The sequence below is a fragment of the Chaetodon trifascialis genome, chromosome 2 (assembly GCF_039877785.1).
Source record: "Chaetodon trifascialis isolate fChaTrf1 chromosome 2, fChaTrf1.hap1, whole genome shotgun sequence".
NCBI lineage: Eukaryota > Metazoa > Chordata > Actinopteri > Chaetodontiformes > Chaetodontidae > Chaetodon > Chaetodon trifascialis.
Window position 1 is genome coordinate 5,845,114 of NC_092057.1, and position 16,596 is coordinate 5,861,709.

The 16,596-nt window shown below is 42.9% G+C and overlaps 1 protein-coding gene across 4 annotated transcripts in view; it reads left to right on the forward strand.

The window, feature by feature from the left end:
• The first annotated feature begins 3,261 nt into the window (after positions 1–3,261).
• Positions 3,262–16,596, forward strand: part of frem3 (Fras1 related extracellular matrix 3) — a 28,628-nt gene continuing 15,293 nt past the window's right edge. For all 4 annotated transcript variants that reach the window (XM_070981138.1, XM_070981146.1, XM_070981163.1 and 1 more), the window contains exons 1-2: positions 3,262–8,290; positions 8,648–8,737. In XM_070981138.1, coding sequence (XP_070837239.1) covers positions 3,262–8,290; positions 8,648–8,737 — 5,119 coding nt within the window. The remainder of the gene's footprint in view (positions 8,291–8,647; positions 8,738–16,596) is intronic.

Genomic DNA, 16,596 nt, shown 5'->3' on the forward strand with positions numbered 1-16,596 from the left:
CATCATCATCATCATCATCATCATCATCATCATCATCATCATCATCATCACAACCATCTGACGCTTCACCAAAGGGAAACATTTCCAGCCATGGCAGAGGTTAGTGTGATATGTGTTCAGTAATTTAGTATGGCCTGGGGGGCCACCCACATCAAAGACACTAGATAAAGCCTTAAAGCTGTGAACAAGTTGTGAAAGCAAAATTTACATATCGTCATCTTTTAAGTCGATATGGCTGACTTGTTACCAAACAGTTGCTTGTTCACATGTCCAACAGACACTGATATTAAATCAATATTAAATCTTACTGTATTTTTCTTTTCTATCAACTCTTTATAATGCACTATGTTCTGTAGCCTATTGCTAATTAAAGGAAAGCATCTTTCTCAAAAGCATAGCAAAGACGGATCTGGCTGAGGCTTCGTCTTGACAGGCTTAACAACACCAAGAGGAAAGAAAGCAAATCCTGTCTTCCTCCTGGGTGACTGTTAGGGCTACTGGGATGGGATCTGCTTTGGCTTTGTTTTCCATCTATCATGAGGTAATTACTGCCTGCTGTCATCATTAGGTGCCCCATGGATGAGGAGTTGATTCTGGGCAGCAGGGCCTGGCCTCGACCCAAGTTTTCTCCCTGTTTACCTTAGGTGCTCATTAAAGGCATGTCGTGCCTTTAATATCTAAATTGGACTAAGCTGCGCTAATGGATTAATGAATGCCATGCTTCTGCTTGAGAACAGACACATTCAGTAGGTATTTTCCTTTCCTTATCAACCCTTCAACTATAGCCAGTGAGGTAGTTTCACTTCTCATATGACTCAGGAATCAATATTAAACATAATTTCTTTTTAAAGAGATTTTGGATTCATGATGCAGATCTGACTGTTTAGTCCATAGGTCTTGATATTTTGCAGTTCACTTCTCCTCCATGGGAACAATGTGAGTGAAATCCAGGAGTAACAGAGTATAAAAAGCTTGTTGGTGTGTTTGTTTCTATAGTTACACCCCACAGTGTGTGTCCCCTTTTTATTCTTGGCTTGTCAAGTGAGGAGGGCAAGATTTATTTAGGGGATGCAATGAAAAGTGTGATACAGAATGCCTGGATGCATGTGGCATCTCTGCTATTTGGCCCACACTTTGAGGAAGGTTGCTGAGTGGTTCACAGTGTTGTCCTAAAAGCATTATCATGTCCAATAAACAGAGACCTTTACAGAATGATGATTTCAGTTGTAATAGTCACAGTATTAAATTAGACTTCATCTATTAATTGCTTAAAGATATCCATCCAGATATTTTCCTGGAACAGATTTTCAATCTTCCGCTCTTGTGCTTCATTGATCATAAACACTTTTTATCAGCTGTTAACATGGTGAGTTTACAGGTGCATTTATCTATTGAAAAAGTAACTGGATACAAGATGTGTCCCGCTATATCGTAATATATCATTGCTGACATCAGTGACAATAACACTGTCAAAAGTTTCAAAAGTGGCAGCCATTGTGATTGAAAGAACTGTGTGAAAATGTTTGAGCAATGCAAGCGGATCACTTCATCGAGTGTCAGGCCCAACTCAAAAGATGACCCATAAAAGGCTACTAGGTATTTTTATCTTAACGCGACCTTGTGCACCATACTGAGTACACATTCTCACATTCTCCCTGCATCCAGTATGACTGCTTGATTCCTCCAGGCTGTGCTTCGTCAGTACCACTGCAGAAAAAGCCTCTTCAGTGCGTTTTCTTCTTACTAAAATAACATTTCTGGTGTCATTAAAACCATGATTTATATTTTATACGTTTGTTTGACAAACAAAAGGTAACATCTGCCGTAATGAAATATATTTAATTAGGCTCTGTCATAATAAAGGAGACTTCAAAGACTGGATACTTGTATGTCTTGCATTGTTTAAATTTTATCTTAAGTGATTATCTTACAGGCTTGTACATGTGAGAGCCCACATGAGTGATCTCCAAGTATCTGGGCAGTATTTTGAGCTGCGTTGTGTTTTCTCTGTGTGTGTGAGACCAAACAGAGTCCATACACCTGTCCTGCCAGCTGATGTCAGGTTATTGTCCTTCAGTGTGGGACGGTGCCGAGGTTTCTCAGTAAAATGACCTCAGACGCCTTTTGAGGATCATTTAACACAGGTCATGTGTTTTGTCTGATTATGCTGATAGTGATAATAAACTTTTCATTTTTTGTCTGTTGAAGTTTGCGTTAGAACTCAAATCCTTGCTGATGTATTGCATTCTTCATATTTAAACTAGACTCTTTATACTTTAGAGCAAACAAGAAGAAAATAACCCGTATTAAATATTACATTGTGCGTGTCACTTTAACTGAGAGTTGTAAGGCTAAGTTTTGCACTGCAGAATTATTCTCCTCTACACATAGTTGCTATCATTAGACCCCTTCACCCCCCCCCCCCCAAAGCAGTGTGTGAAATCACACAGGTCATTCATGATACAACAGGCCATATACTGTGGCTGTCTTCAAAGTGACTTTTAAACCACTTGTCGAAATACTTTCGCAGAATCAACTTCATACTGAGCAAAGTGTTTATTATCCACAAAAATTACTGCTTATTGCTTTGTTGCTTTACTCAACTTAAGTGCGGCATGGCACCAATGCAATTCACTCATACAATTAAATTCTCACGTGCACAGTCATTCTCAAAAGTAAGCCATGAAAATGTCAAGGAATGATCAGACATATTTTGAATTCATTGTAGAGAATAAGAAAATACCACTAAAGCACTTCTTATCTTAATCTACAACATATAAATAAAAATTGTGAATTTTGCTAAAACTTTGATAAGAAACAGACAGTGAAAATGTATGTAATGACCCAGATTCCACTAATTTAGGTGAGAGTGATTTTTGCACTGGATTTTTTCCCTGACTTTTTTTCACTGAGGGGGAGAAGGGTGGGTGTTGGTTGAGGGAGCACTTTCACAGTCTTGTCCAATGGTCTATCTTAAATTAGCCATGGGGGCAGGAGGCTCCCTCCCTGCGCTGACAGAAGGAGGAGCCTGCGCCTGTCACTGTCTACTGTTTCATTATTACCTGCAGAACCCTGCAGCATTCACCACACTTGTGTCTCTGTGTGGCCGCATAGAAACAGAGAGAGGCACAGAGGACACACTCCAAGACCCAAACCATCAGAGAGAGTTTTCTTTTTTGTATGCTTTTTGTCTATTTGGGACAGGAATCTGCCTGCTACTGCTGACTTGTGAAATAAATTGCAAGGCAACTAGCAGTGGACATGGCTGGTTGTCTGCAAAGTTCCCCACTTTGTCAGAAGTGGGCACTTTTGAGATGCTTGCTTGTGACATTTGCTCTCAGCATCTGTTTTGCCTCAGTACATGCAGAGCCATTTGAGCAAGGTCATCTTTATCACCATAGATCTGGACCTAATGAAGACAATATCATCATCGCTAACAATGGGATCAGGGTGCCTTTTGGCAGGTCTGTGTTTCTGGACCCTGTGAATGACCTGGTAACAGAAGTGCAGCCAGGTGACCGCTGCCACATCACAGTTTTGGACAACAACCCACTGGCCCAGAAACCAGGGATGCTGACTCCTAAAAAGTTCCCCTGTTCGTTTGGACCAGATGACGTGAAATACACTCATTTTGGATCCCGGAGCCCCAGCAAGGATCGCGTGAAATTGCAACTTCGTTATGACTCCCAGACAGACACAGTTATCATCCCTCTCATGCTGGAAGTTGAGGTGGTTTTCCAGCAGCTTGAAATCCTCACCAGGAATATGCCCCTTAATGTTGAAAAGCTCAGTGGTGAAAGCAACCCTGTTGATAATAAGGGCCTGGAGTTTTCCTTTGAGGATGGTGTCACACAGTGTAAGATCACCACTCTGATCGGCGAAGGAGGTCTTCCCAGGTATGGCACTCTTTTGAATAACCCCTCAAATGGCCAAATGGTTGACTGTGATGAGTTTGTGAAACTGGGCATACGCTACAAGCACACAGCTAAAACCAACTCACCAAACAGAGACTATATTCCAATGATGGTAGAGCTGCGGGATAGCGAAGGCAACACTATAATGCAAGAGCATTTCCAAATGATGGTTAGAATCAGAGAGGGTGCAGAGAATACCGCCCCTAAACCCAGCTTTGTAGCTATGATGATGATGGAGGTTGATCAGTTTGTGATGACAGCTATTACAAGTGACATGCTGGCTGCTGAAGATGTTGAATCTGACCCAGATGATTTAATCTTCAACATTACCTCACCGCTGAGCCCTCAGCAGGGCTATATCATCAGCACAGATGATCAGAACCTGCCTATCACCTCTTTCTATCAGCGAGACATCAAAGATCTTAAAATAGCTTATAAGCCACCCTCAGAGGACTCAGAAGTGGAGAGGATTTTCCAGCTAGAGCTTGAAATTGTAGACACTGATGGTGCTGTGTCTGATACATTTGCTTTTATGATTGTGGTGAAGCCTATGAATACCTTGGCTCCTGTAGCGACCAAAAATACAGGGCAGCTATTGTTTGAAGGGCAGTCCCGAGCTCTCTCCAGCTCCCAGAATTTAGAGATTAGTGATGAGGATAACCTGGAAGATGTGAGAATAACTGTTGTTGATGGCTTAAAGCATGGAGTCCTGACCATACTTGGCACTCGCAGGAAGTTCTTCACACCTGCTGATCTAGATGCAGGCATTGTGGTGTACCAACATGATGGCAGCGATACCTATAGTGACAACATTATTTTCAGAATGACTGATGGCAGTAATGAAGTTGAGTTTCTGTTCCCAATCACTATTGCTCCAACTGATGATGAGCCACCTATTATCAATGCTAACACTGGCCTGGTGCTATTCAAGAATGAAGTCATGCAGATCTCTCCCCTCATCCTGAGCGCCACAGATATTGATTCAGAAGATTCCACTATTAAGTTTGTCTTGGAAGCACCTTACTCCACTGTAGGGGAACTCCTGCTAAGGCAAGTGGAGCCTCCCTCTGACCCGTCTCTCTGGAAGTTCAGTGAGACAGATGAGATGTTTGAGCAGGTGGTGACTGAATGGTTTCAGCAGGATATTCTTGATGGAAAACTGTTCTATCATCACATCGGACCCCATAGTACTACCACTGTGATTGATCATTTTGTGTTCCGGGTCCAAGATGATAATGACCCTCCTAATCAATCAGGTGAACATATGTTCACGATCAAAATACATCCTGTCGATGACCTCGCCCCAGACCTTTTTCCGGGCACCACCCTTCACATGACGGTTCAGGAGTATGAGCTAACACACTTCAAGAAGAAATTCTTATGTTATAGTGATCTCGATTCTGATGGTAGGGACCTGAAGTACACCATCACTAAGCCCCCAACTGACACAGATGAGAACAATCCAGTCCCCTTGGGTGAAATTGTGCTGACTGACAGCCCTGACACTGTAATTACAGAGTTCACACAGGCCCAGGTTAATCACCACAAAGTAGCTTACAAGCCTCCAGACCAGGAGCTGGGCATCACTCCAAAAGTGGCTCAGTTCACGTTCACTGTGGAGGACACTTCTGGTAATACAGTAGATGGACTTTTCACCATTTTCCTGCAACCATTTGACAACAAACCCCCACTTATCACCAACACAGGGTTCACTGTTATGGAAAGAAATACATATGTCATTACAACAAAAGAGCTTTATGCCACAGATACAGATACAGAGGATGAAAATATTGTCTTCATCGTGACCCAAACTCCAGCATATGGGCAGCTGCAGTATTTGGGGATCGACATGTCAAATGGTGAAATATTTGTACTTCAAGACATCGCAAATGGTCGCCTAACTTACATCCACGGTGGAGAGGAATCCCACAGTGATGTCATTAAGCTTGATGTGAGTGATGGTTTTCACGAGGTTCCCATCACCATTAAGATCACCATCGAGCCAGTTGATGACAAGACCCCCACTATTATACTCCCAGCAGGTCTGCTTGGAGCATCCATCGATGTATTGGAGAATGGAGCCACGGAGATTACAAGTAATGTCATTCAGGGCCGTGATGAAGACACAGATGACCTCAGGCTCACTTTCATTGTTGAAGAGCCTCCCAGGCTGGGAGAGATCCTGGTTAATGGTGCTCCCTCTGAGAGATTCACCCAGGAAGACATCATTAATGGGGCAGTGGTGTATGCTCACACATCTGGTGAAATCGGACCAATCAAAGAACACGACTCCTTTAACCTTACTCTGTCTGATTTGTCAGATCAGTGGGTTGTTGGTGGCAACAAGGTCCAAGGTATAACAGTTCATGTCACCATCCTTCCTGTTGACAGCATTCCACCTATTGTCAGTGTTGGAGAGCAGTTTGTTGCAGTGGAAGGGGAAAAGAATGTCATTACTCTGGACCACATCCAAGCTGAGGATATCGACACTGACAATGATGATATCCTGTGTACCATCATTGTCCAACCGACATCTGGTTATGTGGAGAACATCTCCCCAGCTGCAGGCTCTGAGAAATCCAGGACTGGGACAGCCATCACTGCCTTTAACATTAAAGATGTTGCCCTCGGTCATATCTACTATGTCCAAAGCATACACAAAGGCGTTGAACCTGTTGAAGATCGCTTCACCTTTCGCTGCTCAGATGGTGTTAACTTCTCTGAACGCCACTTCTTCCCCATAGTCATCATTCCAGCCAATGATGAGAAGCCTGAGATTTTCATCCGTGAGTTTGTGGTAATGGAGGGCATGAGTCTGGTCATTGACACACCAATTTTGAATGCAGCTGATGCTGACATCCCTGGGGATGAGCTACACTTTGAGGTCATCAAAAACCCCAAACACGGTACAATAGTTCAGCAGCTCAGCACTGGCACTATTCCTGTGGAAACTTTCAACTTGGAACAGATCAAAGAGGCATCCAACATTGTCTACGAACACGATGACTCAGAGACCAAAGAGGACAGCTTTGAAATCAGGCTCTCGGATGGGAAACATAAAGTGGAAAAAACGGTTCTTATAATGGTTATTCCTGTTGACGATGAGACACCGAGAATGGCTATAAATGATGGCCTTGATGTTGAGATTGGAGAGACAAAAGTCATCAGCAACAGGGTTTTGAAGGCCACAGATCTTGACTCTGAAGACAAAGAATTAACATATGTTGTACGCTACGGCCCGGGCCAAGGTTACCTTCAACGTATCAGTAAGTTTGGTGATGTTTTAGGTAATATAACCCTCGGGATGAACTTCACACAGGACGAAATCGACAGACAGCTCATCCAGTATGTACACACAGGACAGGAGGGAATCCGTGACCTGCTGAAGTTTGATGTCACAGATGGCATCAATCCCCTTATTGACCGTTACTTTTACATCAACATTGGAAGCATTGACATGGTCTTTCCAGATGTTATCAACAAAGGAGTGACTCTAAAAGAAGGAGGAAAAGTAACTCTTACCACTGACCTCCTCAGCACCACTGACATTAACAGTCCTGATGAATACCTCAGCTTTAGCATCACAAGAGCACCTAGTAGAGGCCACTTAGAGAGCACTGACCACCCAGGTGTTCCCATTTCCACCTTCACCCAACTGCAGCTTGCTGGTAACAAGATCTATTACATCCACACCTCTGATGATGAGATGAAAATGGACAGCTTTGAGTTTGAGGTGACAGATGGTTACAACCCTGTCTTCCGTACCTTCAGAGTGTCCATCACTGATGTAGACAATAAGAAGCCTGTCTTGACTATAAACAAATTGGTTGTGGAGGAAGGAGAAACCAAGCTCATCACACCATTTGAATTGACAGCTGAGGACCGTGACACCCCAGACAACCTATTGCGATTCATAGTCACCCAGGTGCCAGTGCATGGGCAGCTGCTTTTCAACAACACCAAACCAATTGTAACCTTTTCCAAACAGGACCTAAACGAGAACCTTATCAGCTATAAACATGATGGCACTGAGACCAACGAAGACAGCTTCTCCTTCACTGTCACAGATGGCACTCATACTGATTTTTATGTCTTTCCTGACACTGTGTATGAGACACGCAAGCCCCAGATGATGACGATTCACATCAATACTGTAGACAATGGTGTGCCCCAGATTGTGGTTAACAAAGCCGCTGCCTCACTGAAGAATCTCCAAACAGGCCACCTGGGTTTCCTGATCACCAGCAAGGCCCTTCGATCAGAGGACCGTGACAGTAACCAGAAAGTTCTTAAATACACAGTGTCTCAAGCTCCCCTGCATGGCTTCATCATCAACACTGCCCAGGGCAATGACAGCATCAAGACCTTCACACAAGGTAAGATAATGTCTCATCATTTAATCATTTATTTATACTATGCTTATAAGATACCATGCACATATAATATAATAACTGATCATATAATGACACTAATAATATTGATAATTAACTGATAATCGTCATCATTATAATAACAAGATGAGATTTCTGTAATAGATATTTGTATTTGACAAAATATTTAAAACATAAAACAGTCCTGAATGTTTCAAAGCCCATCTCCTGGGGTCCTTGTCACTTTAATTGGATCCTGAGGGCTGAAACTAAAACCTTGTAAAAGTGGCTTTAGTCGTCACAGTTGTCAGTTATCACGCTTTCAGCAAACACTCTATCTGTCTATATTTGTCATACCAACAGCTGATATCGATGACATGAAGATCTGTTACGTGCTGTTGGATGGGAGCAACGCCACAAGTGACATCTTCTACTTCACAATTGAAGACAAGGGTAGGAATCCAATATCTCATATTTGTGTGCACCAACACCAAACTGGGGCTCAATACTCAGGAATCATTTGCCTGAAGGCTGTCCTCAAACTATATCTGTAGGCTTCTTAAAATTGAAACTTCCTGCTCTCTGTCAATCTCACAAGTGTTTGCATCACAAAGACTTAAGGCAGTTAGCCATGACTGACACCCAGTATAGAGCCACCGTCTCTTTTCGCCCCACTGGAAAGAGTACCAGGTTTAAAGGACGGGGTCAAAGGGGACATTAGCCAAACACTGACTGTGGATTGGTAAAAGTGAAAGAGGTGGGGCAACCTCGTGCTCTAAACTTTATTGTTGAGGAACAATGGGATCCTCTCCCCCAGGGTACTTTTCTGAGTTTGTCCCCTTTCATCCTGTGCTTGAAGTGACACAATGAAACGTGTAAAGGTATGCCTGATGAGGTATTCACTTTATGCTTTCTTCTTGGAATCAGCCTCACAAAATCCATTCAGTGTGATTCAAATGAAAATATTCTGTTTTCTGGTCTCTGCTTTCGGCTTTACAAGCCATTAACATCCAGTACGGTCCTTTACACTTCAAATTACAGCCATTCCTTTCTTTCTCCTTTTTCTTGGGTGCTCCACTCATACGCTTTGGTTTTCAGTAACTCTGAGTCTATCTGAATATTGTATTTCCTCACAGACCCCTGTCATATGAACTGCACTTGTGGAATATTATTAATACCTGCAGGTATAACGTGACAATCTATCTGTGAACATGCTCTTATCCTGTTTATCCTAAAAGAATCCTCTTAAATAGTACAGACATGATCATATACTGTATAAGCTTGTCACCTCTAGCTCTTAGGTAGATTTACATGAATGACATTATAAATATAGAAAATGCAAAGTAATAAAATGCAACAGATGGCCTTTGCTATTTTGGTGTCAGCTATAAAATACAAAACAAGATTTGGAAATGCAATCAATGCAGCAGGGAAAGTTTAGTCTATAATTACGCTGGATTGAAGGCCTTGTTGGTGATAACACCACTATCTCCATCAGGGTCATTGAGAAGGCAAGACTGGGAGGATGTGTCTTTTTGTCAAATTACTGTCTTTTTGTCAGCAAAGTGAAGCCTCTCATTCGCCTCACCAGGATTCCAGTAATTAACATTTTCCCCAGACTGTAAGTAATAGGTGATAATTTATTTTAATGAGCATCATTAGCTCTGACGTTGATTGAAATAAATAACACATACGTTATTATTTTAATCTGTTCGACAGTATTATGATTATTTCTTTATCATAGATTTGTGACCTATTAATCTGCCTGAAGCAAAGCTGGTTGGCCTTTCTGTCTTCAAATGGAGGTTTAACCACAGGAAGGGCACACAAGGGCTTCAATTAGCTCAACAGGCCCTTTTCTGTTTGCTTTTGTACATTGTTTAAGCTTCCGGCCAAGTCAGCTGAACCAGGTGCAGTGGTGCAGGCTGGGGCATAAAACAGAACCGTGTTTCTGCAGGACCACGGTTCACATGTGAAGACCACACGCTTCAGCTTACACCACAACATACATGTAATTAATAGCATACACATATTCCACATAATAAACTGGTTGGCATATGCTCAGCTGCACACTCACTGCACATATATATAGGGGCACACACAGACACGCACAAATGCACAGGCGCTTCCGGAAAAAAGATCAAATAACAGATAAAAGCCATTTAAGCCAACCGGTGAATCACTAATGTGAGGTGTTGAAGAGGTGACTCCTGGGGGGAGGCAGCATTATCCTGGACATGTAGTGGCATGCAGGCGGAGAGCATGCTGATGGTCAGCCTATCTGCTAATAAATCTCAGTAGGTGTGTTTGTGTGAGAAGCAAAACTCTGGATCTTTAGAAGTTTGCACCAGAGATTATCCCCTTTAAATGCTCTCTGTCAGCACGCTTCTTAATCTGAAATTGTGAATTAATTGTTTTTTGTTGCTCCATCACTAGAAAAAATTACTACAATTTCTAATCTTAAAGTTTGTAATGAATCCAAACAGTTGCTTCTTTTGTCATTTTTCAATTGTTTGGTTTGTAGTAGTTTGACAAAGAGGGACAGAGGGAGAAAAGTGACCTAGTAGCAGATCAGAGATGATCCAGAGAACGGTCCACAATGATCTTATGAGCTGTAATCCTCCCTCATAGACAGCAATGCTTTTTTACCCCGAGTCGAGCTTAGTCCTGCACAAAGCATTTTCAGAGCTATTTCGCTAAGTAAGTTCTTAAATTCAACATGGCTTGAGTGTGACCTCATTTTAGGAAACACCCTTCAGATGCACTGATATGGGCAGCTGCTTAAGGGTCTTAGCAGCCTGCAAAGGGTACCTGCCACTACATGCACTGCACTGATGCTTCTTCACAAGTCAAGAATACACACACAAATGCACTGAGTCGAAATCATTAACATACCTTGAAGGGGTAATATAGCAGGTTGACATACTTTGCAGCAGGAGACGTGTTGCATGTTACATGTATGTTTCTAAAACTATCTATATAATATGTATCTTACAGATACATGAAGATCTTAATCAGAGTCTTGAATGTGCTTTGTGTGAAGTAGCAATGGCATGAGTGTGGCCAGGCACAGTTGTCTTAGTAAGAAGTCAGGGGTGGACATTCAGTTTTCACATCAAGGGTCTCAGTGTGGACCTGCTGGTCTGCAGTTAAATTCTGGACTTTGGGGAAAAAGTTAGTGTAGTTCTATCAAGTCAGGACACATAAAGCAGGCTTTTTGGCTTGTGACCTCTTTGCAGAAGTCCGGTGGAGGTGCATAAATCATTGACATGACAAGCAGAAACACAAAGAATCTACCTGAGGAAGCTGAGATGCGGAATGTTATGTTTGCTCACAAGTTTGTGCATTGTAGACGACTAAATACATGAATTAAGTCAAACATAAACTCCCTTTGTGTGCTGAAATATTTTAGTTTACATGGAAATATTTGTGCATTTAGGGCACTTTTCACATCCACAGAATATGATTTTATATATCATTAGATAAACATTTGCTGTCTCATAACTTTCAGCATGTTTAGCATCACCTTACAGAGAAATATTTCCTTAATGCTGATGTTGAGCTCTTGCTGCCTCCAAAGTAAAATCCATCATTTAACAGGACTTAAGAAGCTCATACGTGTGGCCATTGATGATTTGATGACCCACAAAAGCTCTTATCTGAGGAATCAAACAGTTTTTGTGTGAGAGCTGCAGGGAGGGATGAAGAAACATTGACTGACGGGCTGAACAGTTTTTACCAAATTATCTTATCTGATATCTGAACTTGGGTCATTGACCTTCATATTTAGAATAGCTGATGAAATGCCACAACACAGTTTGAAAAACCAGTGCAGCTGTCTTGTTGTGGTGTGGCAATGACCTCAAACAAAAACAGCAGTTCAACTTGTCATTCTGTCTATCTGCTGGGAATCTGCTGGGTTGAAAAGCAATGACCTGCATGCAAGTGACCAGGGCTGAAACTCCCTGCAGCCTTTCAAAGTGTGGCATACTGAGGCAATAAATACTTGTTTTTACAAGTGGATACGCAGCTCGCATATATCCTTGTCCATCAGACATGGGCCCAGTGAGCTACAGGCTAAGAAAGGGGACCCTTACTTACTGTTAGACATGTTGAGACATCTGTTCATTGCTTAGTCTTAGGACTAAGAGTAAATTGATGTCAGCTCTTTTAACTTTGGAGTGTAGTGGTCTTCATAAGTGCTGCCTTCACTTGCGAACCTTAGGTGCAAGATATCCTCAGATTTCACGGCAGTACTAATTAAACTCTGCTGATTAACAGATGAGAAGTGCGAGAGAACAGAGCCTCTACGTTCAGATAAGTTCATTCGGCCTCTGTGCTTTTTCCAATAGCAACAATATAGTCTTCCAGCTCTGGAGCGGGATCAGAGACCCCTGTGGGTTGAGTGTTATGTGATCATTCAGAGCCGGGAGAGGAATGCACTTCCTTGGAGACTCCAGACTCCGGAGCCACAGACAGAGCAGGGCCTGGAAGTGAAGTGGTATCCCAAGCAGACAGGTGTGTACGTGAGAGGGAAGGCTCCAGGGGGATCCCCTTTCAAAGCCCCCCCCCGTCACCCCACTCCCAGCTCTGCAGAAATCCAACCCAATCTCAGATAGCCCGATAACCTGCAAACTTCCCCTGCGAAGGTGCCTGCTCTGGAGGGGCACTTCCCCAGGGGCTGCAGTGATACCACGAACGTGAAAATGAGCAAAAAGAGCAGGAAAATGTGTATTTATATATTTGTCTGTACCGTAGTTAGACCTCTGTGAACTTTCCTCAGCACAGTTGCTGCACTCTGGTGTCCAGTGGAACTGCGTGCTGACTGACACGACCACGTTACACCCCAACTTCCTAACTGTGTTTGGGGATCTTACATGTCACCCGTGTCAACAGTCACCAGGAGATTTACTGGCTAATGGTGCCACAGTCTGGGCCCCCTGTGACTGGAAGCTGAGGCCTGGTCCCCCTCCACCACACCTTCTCCTCCTCTAAGACCCCTTCTTGGTATTACTATTCTTTTTCTTCTTCATCTTTGACCTCTTCTCCATTTCTGTCCCTTTTCTTTCCTTGCTGGGTTTTCCCCATATCCCTTTCAGTGACCCATGATATCGCCTACTTCTCTGTCTTTCTTTCTCTTTTTCTACTTTTTTCTTCAGCCTTGATTTATGGTGGTTGGAGGGCTGCAGGGGAGGGGAGTTATGATGTATGGCCACAGCGTTTATTCTTATCTGCTCTCATATGGCAAAACTGTTGCTGCCCCCAGCCAAGCTGTCATTGAGTTACCGGCACTCCTTTCCTTGTCCTTTTCTTTTTAGCCGCGCTCGCACTGTTGCAGTGTCGCTCTGTCAGATTGTCTGCCAAATAGACATTTTAGATCAGACTGAAACGTTTTGATGGATTTCTGTTAGATTTGGTAGAGACATCCATTGTGACCAAAGGGTGAAGCATGCTGATTATGGTGGTACCATTACTTTTCTTGCGTCGCCATGAAGTTGAAATTTACAGTTTTGAGTACAATTCCTCAACATCTTTCGGATTAACTGTCATGAAATTTGCTGCAGACATTCATGTCCCCCTGTAGGGTATCATATCTTGGGTCATCCCTTTGCTTTCTATTCAGTGGCATCATCAAGGCCAAAATCCAAAGCTGCCTTGTGTTAGGTGCTAATCAACAGACGTGAGCATGCTAACATGCTAAACTAAGATGATGAACATGGTAAACATTATTCCAGTTAGCATCCGCATGTTAGCATGCTGACGTTGAGTTCAGAGCACCGCTGTGCTTAATTACAGCCTCATCCTGTTGTGTTTCCACATAACTGTAACTTTGAGCAGGCGGTGCATGACTTGGCATCTGTGTGTGCTGCTGTGGAATAAGTTTGGATAATGTTTGTGCACATCTGTAGCGTTTTTAGTTATGTCTGCTGCTCGTGCATCGTTATTCATCATTCTACACAGAGTAGTTTGACAAAGGATAAAGAGCCTTAGTACCGCATTTGCTATGTTATTAGATTTATATCCAAAGTGTTGCAAGAATCTGTGTCGCCCTGCCAAGTGTTGCAAGCGAGGGTCAGAGAGGATGAAGCTCTCAGGCCCTGACAGATTATGATTTGTGACATCCTGCAGAGATAGCTTCACTGTACTGCCCTGAAGCAGCAATCGAGCCGCTGCGATGTGTCGATTTACAGCACATGCTGGCGCTGTCCGGAAGGAATGATAAGAGTTATTAATATAGATAATCATGCAGCATTCCTGACATGAATACTTGGGAGCGCAGAGAGGAAGCTATAGTTTTCACTATTTGAAAAATCTCTTCATATACCGAAGATGTTAAAGTAAAGAAGAAAAGTTAACATTCTTCTGTTTACATCGATTTTTGACATCCCAGTGATTTAATAGACCATACTTGAAAAACTGGTATTTAAATACCTTGCATAGCAGACTGGAACCTCCGCAGTATTTATATCAACAGGATGATTAATGAGGAAATGCAATAATGGTGACGCTTGTCACTTGATGTGGATATTCTTAGGAGGTTGCTCTTCCTTGCATCATGCTGGTGAACGTCAAAGCCTCACATTGACCTTCCGCTCCAATCATATCTCCGGCCTGACCCACTATCCCACTGCGTCTATGTATGGTGCACGCAGCACTGCTGTGTAAATGGGTGCTAATTAAGAATGTGCTATCAAAGGAGGCTGCTGCAGGAAAACTCTCAGGCTATAATGCCCTGCGTGTGTTTGGATGTTGTTTTGCTGAGGCAGGATTTTGGATACTTGAAGTGCATTCAGTCATTGAGTCATTTCACCGTGCTGGACCTTCACAGATTTACAGCTTTGTGTTTCTGGAGCTGATCTTTTTTGGTTAAATGCTGCACCAGAATCGCTACATGTACCACTATGAGACTTCCTGCACTAAAATAAGTCAAGCGTAGATCTAGAAGGCATCCAGGAGGTCTCACTCAGGTCCTGAAACAGGAAAACATTAACATACTTCTTTAATATTCTTTGCCTTCCCTTGTCAGTGCATAGCATCAATCACACTGAGGCTAATTTATTAAATAGCTGCTAACAGGGACGTTTAGAAACATGTGGGTGCTATAAAACTTTTCATCCCGGCAGAAATTATGATGATTGCCAGTTTGAAAAGCTAATGGAAATGTGAGCTGAGCCGGGCAGCGACTGTATGTATTGGATGTGATAGCCAGGCTAATATAGTATGTGTGTCGTAAAAATTAGCTCATTAATCATGTCTAAAATCGTGTCAGAGAAGCTATTTTGACTTCCGTGTTTGAAGACCTTTCTCTCAATTCTATTCTGAGGGAAGCCAAACCATCTCCTTCCTGAAGCACTCCATCTGTGCTACTCTGGGAAGTCTGGCATCTTGATTATTTCTTGGTTTGTGGAGACTCATGCCAGCTCCAGCCTCAGTGTCTGACATCGACAATAGAAGTCAGAGAACAGGGAGATTCCCCTCTCTTACACTGCTGTGAACAATGCGGAGGCAGGCAGGGAGACATGCCATGGTGGTAGATCTGGCCCACCCAGACTGTGGCCTGCTGTCGCTCTCAGTTGTCCAGCCCCTCAGCGAACAAAGCCGACACAGGGAGGAAGGGGAACATGGAGGGGGGTTTGTGGAGTACAGCTGTCACTCTGCTCCACATAATCTGGGAGTCTGGCGGGAAGGAAGGTTTCGTGGGACGCAGACAGACAAAGACAGAGAGCGATAGACGGGAGTCTTTGCTTTAACACTGCTGAGCTCAGCCAGAAAACTGTTCTACTTGTTATTCCTCCCTCTGACTTAATGCCACTATGAGAAGTTAACAGTGAATGAGATGCCTTAGAAATTCCTTGGAGGGGTGAGAAAGAGAGACATCGACCCTGACAGTGGTTATTCTGGACAAAAGTACTGCTTGTACTGCAAAGCAGCAGCACCTGTTGACCACACAGTGTACACATGTCGAGGAAAATGGCAGATGTAGCTCATTCGCTGGTCTCCTCTTCCTGCCGGGATTCATTCAGTTGTGAAGGTTATATTAATGAAAAAAGGAGACATAATTTGAGATTGAAGTGTTATTGTTGACCTTTGAAATGGCAATTGGACAAAAGCGGAAGATGAGCTGTTGCACAAAATCAAATGTTAAATTACAGCAATGAAGACGAATGAAGTCTCTTTGGACTGCAAATACACGTCAGGCAACATTTGAGTCAATCTATGCAAGTAAATCTGATCGGTGTTTATATATTTTTGACATAATCTTGTGAAAAAAGTTTAAAATGTAGTTATAGAAGGACACTATGACAGATGAG